General features: G+C 39.8%; 1 protein-coding gene across 1 annotated transcript in view; it reads left to right on the top strand.

Annotated features, from left to right (window-relative positions):
* Positions 1–10470, top strand: part of DNAH11 (dynein axonemal heavy chain 11) — a 307848-nt gene that overhangs the window by 255849 nt on the left and 41529 nt on the right. The window contains exons 69-73 of the mRNA XM_019651988.1: positions 490–683; positions 1875–2023; positions 2880–3007; positions 4234–4461; positions 9143–9334. Of these exons, the coding sequence (XP_019507533.1) occupies positions 490–683; positions 1875–2023; positions 2880–3007; positions 4234–4461; positions 9143–9334 (891 nt within the window). The remainder of the gene's footprint in view (positions 1–489; positions 684–1874; positions 2024–2879; positions 3008–4233; positions 4462–9142; positions 9335–10470) is intronic.

Raw genomic sequence — 10470 nt, 5'->3', positions numbered from 1 at the left:
GCCACTCGGCCGGCCCTAGGTTATATTTTTATACTATGAGAAGAAGGATAAGGGAATCAGCCAGGGATGGGGGTGGAAAAAAGAGGGAAAAAGCAGCAGTTGCTAAAATGACTGAGAAGTGACGTTATGGGAGAGAGCCTGCCTCCATGAGCAGTGGCATTTGGTGGAGGAGCAAAGCCGCTGCCAAACTGTCACAACAGGGAAAGAGCTGGGGAGGGAATACCCTAGCCTCTCTCTTCCCCACCGTCCAGTCTCTTGCCTCCTAGTGGCCGAACCCATCCAGGCCAGAGAACCAGCAAGCTTAGTTCAAGAAATTCTTAGAGATCACCCTCTTATCAGGGCAGAGAAGGGTCAGAGTCAGTCTGGAGAGGAAATGAAGCGTAGCCAGCACAACTTGTTCACATAGGCTTCGATAAAATCCCAAGACTTGATCGGAAATGCTAAGCTGTCTTACACCCCATTCCTATCTGTTCCCCGATTTTATTACAGGCATTAGCCCTTATGGAAGAATTCCGAGGCATAGACCGAGACGTGGAAGGATCTGCCAAGCAGTGGAGGAAGTGGGTAGAATCCGAGTGTCCAGAAAAAGAAAAGCTGCCGCAAGAATGGAAGAAGAAAAGTGTAATACAGAAGCTGATTCTTTTGAGAGCAATGCGCCCTGACAGAATGACATATGCTCTCAGGTAGGGCGGTCAGCATTTTTCAGAAACGCAAGTTAGCCTGGAAAAAACTTAGTCCTAGGGCCTAGGAGAATCTGGTGGAGGCATTGACGGTCCATATTGATGAGAAGTGGTTCTCCTGAAATTTTGCTCTTGTGATCGCTACTGTTGTTAAAATTTGCTAAACGCTAAACAGTGTGCTAGTCTATAGGCAGACTCAGGACATCCTCCCTGAACAGCTTAATTCTGAAATCTGCAGGGGAGACAGGGAACCGAAGGAAATAGTCTAGGAAGAGAGATGACTGTCGGCGGAGTTCAGAGGCCAGGACCATGCATTATCTGAGTGTAATTTTCATTGCTTTTATTCAGTGGTGGCATTTTGGCTCCAAAGATTTTGCATGTCGAACAAAAATGAATTCCTTTCATGGAGACACTCATCGTCCCATAACTTTACAACCAATGCAATTTAAAAGCAGAAAGCCCCCGTCTACCTCTTGGATCGCGTGTCCTTTTTCCTTGCCCTTTTGGCTTCTAAATGGTAATATACTGCTTAATTCACACAAGTGGCGTTCTAATTTGAATTCACCAACCAAAGCGTTCTCGACTTCCTTCCCTATCATGCTCCGCTTTCTTCAATAGTATTCACGTGCCCCTGGTTTTTTTTTCCTTTGCTTTGTCTGGCTCAGCCCTTTGCAGACGCCTCTGTGGAACCGTACTTTACAAGTTAATTCTGCTTAGTACTGCTTACTTTCTGCTAAATCTGGAGCCGATGGAAAACAACCCCTGCTTAATTGAGCTTTCCTGTGTTAGAAACACCCCCCCAAAAAGCATTTGTATATTCATGAGAAGCCCAGCAGGCTGGAAAATTGCACTGTGGCAAATCTAATGAACTGTAAATAAGTAATAGTGGGGCTGTCAGGGGGTTTGGGGGATACAAAGCCGTATGCAGGCAGCTGATGGTACTTGGGGGAGTGTCAGCAGCCCCCCCCCCCAAATAGCATATAGGTGTCTGATTTTCAAATTTTCTAAAGCAGGGAGGGATTTCACTGAGACTGCTGCATAAATCTAATTGGACTCTTATTGTCATACAAAACATCCCACATGAAAAACATGGCCTGTTTCCTTCCTGTGCCTGTGGTTGAAGCTGGTCCAAGTTGTGACACTTTGCAAGGTCAGAAGGCCTGAGCATGCCTTCTGCATTCTTCTTTCGTATAGGAATTTCGTGGAGGAAAAACTGGGTGCAAAGTATGTGGAGAGGACCAGGTTGGACTTGGCTAAAGCATTTGAAGAAAGCAGCCCTGCCATCCCGGTGTTCTTCATCTTGTCTCCTGGGGTCGATGCCCTCAAAGACCTGGAGACCCTTGGTGAGTGGCCAGGAGGCTGGCTAGGCTGCTCTCCCACCTCCCTTCTCACCCAACACCCACCCACCCTTCCTTTCAGTTCACAGTTATCTTAGTTTCTTTTCTCTTTTTTTTTTTTCCTCCCCATTTGTTGAAGATGGAGTGTATGGAAAATGTAAGGCTAATAACATTGTAGTCTGAAGAAATGTTCAAATGGCACATTCCTCTGGTTGGCATAATGCAAGTTTCTTTTGTACTGTTTTCCACCTTTTGACTCTCTGAGGGCCAGAGGGCAATTTTCTCCATGCTCGCGTAATCTTATGCCCCCTGTGACTAAATAATGGTCATTAGAGCCAGTCTATTTGATTGTACCAGGCACTGTCGCTTTGTGCTTTGGATTACTATTCCCCACGGCCTGCGCCGAGAATACCAGGTTAATAGAGCTGTGACCTGACTGGGCTTGATTCAAGTGCGGCCTCACGAGGTGAGAGGCTCCTGCATTTTCTCAATGTGCCGCTCCCTTCAAAAAACGGATGTGATATCTACCACATGTTGCTCCTTTTTATGAGGGAAATGCTTTGCTACTCCTGCAAGAGTTTATAAAGCTCAATAACAATGCTTGCCATCTATCAAAATGTCAAAAGCATCATTACCATAAAACCAGAGGAAGTGATTACCACCGGCTTTGCTAATGCTTTGCAAAGCAGGCAGCTGGGGAGAGCTCAAAATGCTGCTTGTTGAAACCTCCAGGTTTCCTTTGGATGCTTCAGGAACCGGACCTAGCAGGTAGCAGTGGTGACCACAGGTGGACCACAGAATTCCAGACTCCTCACCTCTCTCTGATTCATTTTCCCTTTCCCTGTGTTGTATCCTCCCACAGGCAAAAGGCTTGGGTTTACAATTGACTCGGGAAAATTCCACAATGTGTCTTTAGGACAAGGTCAGGAGGCTGTGGCAGAGATGGCATTGGAGAAGGCTTCCAAAGAAGGACACTGGGTCATACTCCAGGTGAGTGTTACGTTTTCACGGAAAACACTGGGAATGAACTCAAGGAGCTGCCCAGCCCAACAAGAATGATCCTGTCACACAAAACATGGTGATTTGGAGAGTCCTAGGGTATTCTCAGCAGTAACAACAGCTCCAAAGGTGACAAGGGGCTCTGCTGACAAGGATGGCATCATCTTTTGAGGGATTTTCTAAATACTGTGCTTTCAAATGGAAAACATTAGAGGGAGCCCCATCATTCTCCTGCCAGAGATAGCTGGAATACTCCAATAGGGCTTGAAGACAAACAGGCTTGTCCAGATTGCCAACCCCAATGTTATAATAGCTCTCATCTGCATCTTGCCTTAAGTTAAAGTTCACAGTGTTTGTCTGGTTCCTTTATTGCTTTCTGTTTTATAATATATTCCATATATGAGTGAAGTCATGTGGTTCTTGACTTTTTCTGTCTGACTTATTTTGCTTAGCACAATAATCTCAAGATCCATCCATGTTGTCGCAAATGGCAGTATTTTACCTTTTCTTATGGCCGAGTAAAATCCCATTGTATACATGTACCATATCTTCTTTATCCAATCATCTATCAAAGGACACTTTGGTTGTTTCCATGTCTTGGCCACTGTAAATAATGCTGCAGTGAACATCAGGTTGCATATATCTTTACAGATAAATGTTTTCAGATTTTTGGGGTAGATACCCAGGAGATGGATTGCTGGGTCATATGGTAATTCTTAATTTTTTAGGAACTTCCATACTGTTTTCCATAGCTGCTGTACCATCCCTCACATCCTTTTGAGTCCATATTCTAAAGAGTCAGAGTTTGAGTAGAGGAGGTATCCATCAGAAATAACAAAGTGGGTAGTCTGGTACATTTCTGGCCTTTAGTTTTTATACTTGATCAAATTAACTCATTTACTTCTCAGTAATTGAGTTTGAACTATAACAAAGAAAAGTATCATGCAACTCAGAAGCGACTGGTTGGTGTTGGAAGTAGGTAAGTGTATTGGAAGGGGATTTTGGTTTACGAAGACTACCTGTGGTAATTTGGAGCATGTAACGTGTTTAGTGTTCAGTTCTATTTTGTTTTGTTTCCCTGATATGACAATAAAGGTAAATTTGAATCATAGTTCTCTGAGTTTGCAACACATTCATGTACAGGAACATATTCTAATCCTATAATTTAAGTAATATATTTGAGTTTCACAGGAATTATAAGCCATACTATCTTTCAGAATGTCCATTTGGTAGCCAAGTGGCTAGGATCCTTGGAGAAACTCCTTGAAAGATTCAGCCAAGGAAGCCACAGAGATTACAGGGTTTTCATGAGTGCTGAGACTGCACCTACACCAAGTGAACATATCATCCCTCAAGGAATCCTGGAAAATTCCATTAAGATCACTAATGAACCCCCCACTGGAATGCTGGCCAATTTACATGCTGCTCTCTACAACTTCGATCAGGTGAGAAAGCTAAAGGAGTCTGGTCTGATACTCAAGTCAGGTTCTTCTCACAAGACTGGGGCCGTCACGTGCTCATACGTCTCACGTACAGGCATAAAGTAAAATCTTGAGGTCCACGTGTATGTGTGTGGTGTGTGTTTTAATCTCTTGAAAAGGTTGCCCCTGTCATTCCCTATTCCAGTGACTAGAAAATATATTTCAGTTTCACCCTAAAACTACAGCCCCATGTTTAAGGAGAATGAACTTTGAGGAGCATGCTTATTGAAGACAAATCTGGCAGATTACTGTCTCTTACCCCAGAAAGAGGAAAAGCCGGTGTTACTCTTGTTGATATTGTTGAGGGTGATGACAATAGTGACGTAGGAAGAGTTTCAGTATAATAGTTAATATTTTAAATCCTGTTTTGATATTAGTAAATTTGATATTAGTAAATTTAAAACCCCTTTTTTTCAGATTATATCCATACTACCTTCTTAATTGTATTTTCATTTCTTTCCAACATGAAAGAGAAGTAAATTAATATGTATTAATTTGTATCATTACCATTATTCTCCTTGTCCAAATTATCACATCTGTGTGTCTCATGATCAAGTCATTCAGTTTCCTTTGTTGCTATTTCTTAGTTCCCAATCCTTCCTCTGTTCTCGCAGAAATCCTTGGTAAACAGAATTCTTATTAGAAATAGAATGAGCCCTAAAGAGGAAATGCATATGATTTGGTGATAAATATTCAGCCTTGTTAGAAATCTTATTCTCTATGAAGGATGCCAACATGCTTAAATTTTCTCTACTACCTTCTGGGCCAGTATTATGAGGGAATTATAATAATTATGAAGGAATTATAATAATTGGCTACCTAAGAATATAGTTTTGAAGAATACAGTTAATTACTTAATTAAATAATTGAATAATTTGTAGCCTATATACACACAGTGGACTGTGTAAACAGAAGGCACTCAAAAAAATCCGGTTAAATTGTTTTGCATATGCTTTTTTGTGAACTATAGCAGATATGTATTTGTATTTTTGATCATCCTTCAATTTATAATTTCTGACCATTGATGACAGTCTCAAGCTCTTTCTCCAAGTAAGTACAAAAGAGGGGAATGCACATCAAAAAATGTGTTTCATATAATCATTGAGATAAATAGATTCCCAAAGCCTATGCTCAAATTCCTTCCCCAGTTAAAAACAACCTATTCTAGTTTACTCATGAAAGTATCAGTTCTTTTCATTTCTATATGGAAAGCCACTTTTATTAATCAAAGGTTGCATTTATGGTAAAGGATCTTAAAACTTCAAGGGGGAATATTATTTTTTATCTAGTGGGAAGGATCCCCTGAAGTATTTAAATTTGATCGTAAGTAGCAAAAGCAAAGATAATCAAAGTGATTCACTAAATAAACTTCCCATCAAACCTATTTTAGCCAAAACCAAATAAACAAATAGAAACTCTAAAAAAAAAATCTAAAATTTTTCAGAGCCTTTTATGAATGCTGACCTGTCATTATGTTAGAAAGCAAAATGTGGCTTTATTCAGGTTGTGTTAATTCACAGGTATTAGCCTGTGCTCCCTGCCTATCTGTGAATTGGTTCCCAGCACCCTTTTGTCAGTTAGAATTATGATTGGCTACTTGTGAAAGAAGTGTAAAACAATAGTGACTTAAGCAAGGTTAAAAAGTATTCCTGCCATATGAGATTTCTGTGGGTAGGTCACTCAGAGCTCACATGTGTCACCACAAAGCTGTCAACCCAGTTTCTTCATGGTTTACCATTCCATCATTTCTAGGATGGGCTTGCCATGGTCTCAGGTGGTTGTAAGAGTTGCAGCTTCCATATGAAAAAAGGAACAAAGAAGATGACAAAGAGCACATGACTGCTTTCTTTTAAAGACATTTCCTATAAGTTTATATACAATACTTCTTTCATCCCATTAGTCAAACTTAGTCACATTGCATTGCCTCACTACAAGAAAGGCTGGGAAAGTAAATTTATCTTGGGCAGCCATATGCCCAGCTAAAAGTCATCAAGAAGACATTTTAGGACAGGCAATTTTAGTGGTCTCTATCACAGACCTTCTCTTTTCTCAAGTGTCCTTGTATCATCCGGGGTGTTCTATGTTGTTGCCAAGGCACTACCTTGATGAAGCCTGTGGCATGGACAGAAGATGATGAATGCCATCTACCTTGGTACTTATTTGGGCTAGGGAAATGAGTCCCAGTCACTTCTGTTGCCCTTCTCAGATGAGAAAATCACCCAAGGGATCTAGACAAGTTAGTAGTTCTGTTGGCGTGTTTTCGTTTTGCATGCTTTAATTTTCAAATCCAACTAAATCTGTATTTCTAATCTTCCCTCAAGTCAGAATTTACCTCCAAACTTTGACACTTGTCTTTATAAGAACAAAGCTCATTTAATATTTGTCTTTTATTACCTTGAGCATTCCAGAATTTTTATGTAAATATGATCATTAAGTGACCACGATGTAAAGAACCATTGTAGGGTATTGCCTACCTATGCTGCTTTCAGCTCGATTGGATCCGCAGCTTGAAGATGTCATAAAGGAGTACTGTTTGGGCTTTTTTCATACCCAGATACCAGATTTTTAAAGTAAGAATATAGATTTTCTGTAACATTTGCAGCAGAAACAAATAATTGGTAATTGTGCACGTTACCTTGGCATCAGCATCATTATGTGCATGCTGATACCTGTTCCCTGTCCACAGTGCTGTTTGTATATTTTTTTATATTTATTTGCACATAGCTTGGTTTATAAAAATACAGCTGACATGAAATGTGGGATATTAGGTAGACTCATACCTTTTCTTAGGAAGGCCTGAATCACATTTTCTTTCAATGACATTTATATTATCAGAAAGGACATAATGAAATGGGCATTGATTTGTGATTTTTTTTTTTTTAGAACTGAGGATAAAACTAAGTCAGTTATATGAAATATAGATGGAATTAATGTACTCAGTTTCATAGTACCTTTGGTTTTTCTAAGGGAGGTGTTAGGTGAGTTGTTAGGTCATAATTCCTAAATAAAATTTGATACTTCTACTTGGTCTCCTAGAACTTTTTTACATTTAAAAGTAATATATTTTTATAGTCTTCAAGATTAATTTGTTATATGGTTTCTCTTTTCTTCCTTCACAAGCTTGCCTTTTATTGATGTTTGTGGGAAAGTTTTTTGGGTTTTTTGGAAAATTTTATTGAAAAGTTATTTTTAGTGATTGTTTATTTTAAAACCCCATTAATTACCTAAAAATGGCCTAGTGAATTAGTTGGGTTTGCATTGTATGTGGCCTGGCCAATCCTAGAACTATATTTGGTGGTAGCCCTGGTGACACTGATAGAGAAAGAAACTAAAAAGCTCTTCTGGTCTCAGACCAAGAGAATAAATCTAGTCTTGGTTTGAACTTTTACCAGAAGTCTCCCGGGAGACCAGATTTGAACTCCTACCCAAAAGATGCTACTTATACTTTGTAGGTGGGCCAAGCTGTCAGATCCATTTTAAATGTAGACTGGCTGGCTGTACTTTGGCCATTTTAAAGGACAAGGCAGGAAGGTGCAGATTTGGCCATATCTTCTGCTGCTGCCCAACCTCAGGTGAAGGAGAAGGCCTCGACTTTTCCTGGTTTGCCTCCCAGAACTGTCTAATCTGAGGATGGTTAAAGTGCTGTCTTCAAGCCATAGATGGGTTGCTTGTTTTTTACTGTTTAACTTCATGGCTGTTAGGGCCATAACCATATCGATGTAGCATACCAGGACTGACCTTCCCTCTGCGTTTTCAAATAAATCTTACAGATCTAGTCTCTAGGGCATCTATTTTCCAATCTTCCATATGCCATTCTGTCATCTCAACAATGACTTACTTCTAGTTCATTGGAAGGAAGGAAACCATTTGTCATGGTGACTGTATTAGTTAAGGGTCAGCACAAAATGATAGTGTTTCAAACTAGGTAATTTCTCTCACACATAATTGGCAGCTCTGTTCCATGAGATCAGCCACAATGCCAACCTGACATGTGCCTCTACCATACCTAACTGTGGCTTCCATGGTTGTCCACTTGTCATCATTTCTAGCCTACAGAAAAGGGAAAAGAGTGACAACCAGGGCAAGCAATGTCCTTTTAAGTAAATGACTAAGTTAGACACATCACTTCTCAAATTCTTCCAGCAAAAACGTGGTTATATGGCACATCTGGCTTCAAGGGTGGCTGGGAAATTGTCTTTTGATGGGTGACCATGTGCCCAGATAATCTTCATTACCATCAAACCAGGGATAGTAGCGAACTGGAGTTGACTAGTATTCTGCCACAGTGATGAAACTAAGACGATGCCCTTTTGTCATCCAGATTTTACAAGGAAAATTTGCAGAAGGAAATGATGTCAAGCGGTATTACTGCTGGTCAAAAGGAATTGTCTCCTTTTCTAGTGAACTTAGAAGCATTCAGAAGAATAACTAAAGCAAAATGAACGCGTTCCTCTTAAATCAACAGACTGTCAAATGCTAAATAGTCTCCTGTTAAGCTCTCGTAAGATAGGCAGCCATGCTGAAAACGGCATGTTACTTCTCTCCTAGATCTCCCTCAAAGTCCTTTACAAGATTATTGAAAACTCAGACCCTTGCCCTTGGAAACCATACAGATGGATAATCAAACATTTTTCTTTTCTTCTAGGATACACTTGAAGTGTGCTCCAAGGAGCAGGAGTTTAAAAGCATCCTCTTTGCTCTGTGCTATTTCCATGCCTGTGTTGCCGGGAGACTGAGGTTTGGCCCCCAGGGCTGGAGCCGCCGCTATCCTTTCAATCCTGGAGACCTCACCATTTGTGCCAATGTCCTCTACAACTACTTAGAGGCAAACCCTAACGTAAGTGCCAGTGGTCAGATAACCTCTTCTCAAGGAGTAGACGGAGTTTCTCAGCCTTTGGGCACTATCAAAATGGACCCTAATTTCTCTTTTGAAACCATTATTGAAATGGCTGATGCTATATATGCATCTTCTGCCGAGTGGAGTGTGAAAATAAACCAATCGAAGGTTTTCTAGCAGTGGATGCTCGAACTTCGTATGATAGGTCAAACCAGTTCAACATCAGTAGCTTAGTGCAAAAAAAAAAAAAAATGTCCTTCATTATGTTAACAAAAACAGTGGTTTACATGTGCATATATGCCAGATTCATTAGGCAGGTAATGAAGCATTTGCACAAATGTAATTACATACAGCAATTCTGACAGTTCATAACACTGCATTAATAATCACTACAATTAGTCCTGATGATGGAAGCAATTTGCAGCACGTCACAAGTATAAATAATGGTGCATTTCCTGCATGTGTCATTATTATATATTAAGGATGCCACCTTGTTGTGACTTTCTCAGTAATGTTCCCCTTGATTTGAAGTTAAAGGTAGATGAATGATTTTATTTCGTAGCTAAAATGTATTTTTACAGATGGGAAAGGCAATGCTTCATCAAGAACATTTTTGTAAACACTTATAAACTCAGTGATTGGATTTCCAAAAGGAACCATTTGTAAGGATTTTCTGGCTTAGTCCTCATAAGGGGAACTTTTTCTATTTAAGTTAAATTTGAGATATATTTGCCAAAACCAACCAGGTGTTATCTCTAGGCCACGCTTTCTACAAAAAGCCTTTAAAACAACTCATTCATGTTTCTATGGATATGGGCTGTTTTATGTTCTTTTGGTAAACGTTAAAATTTTTTGTTTCGTTTGAATATTTTTTTATTTTTAATTATAGTTGATATACATTGTTATGTTAATTTTAGGTATACAACATAGTAATTAGACATTTATATAACTTACGAAGTGATCACTTGATGAATCTAGTATCCATCTGACACTATACATAGTTATTACAATGTTATTGACTATATTCCTTATGCTTTACTTTCCATCCCCATGACTACTGTGTAACAACCAGTTTGCACCTCTTAATTCCGTCCCTTTTCTCACCCATCCCCCTCAACACCCCTCCCATCTGGCAA

Source organism: Hipposideros armiger, unplaced genomic scaffold (assembly GCF_001890085.2).
Source record: "Hipposideros armiger isolate ML-2016 unplaced genomic scaffold, ASM189008v1 scaffold_171, whole genome shotgun sequence".
Taxonomy (NCBI): Eukaryota; Metazoa; Chordata; class Mammalia; order Chiroptera; family Hipposideridae; genus Hipposideros; species Hipposideros armiger.
The sequence above is the reverse complement of the archived record's forward strand: the minus strand, read 5'-3'. Positions and strand labels throughout refer to the sequence as shown.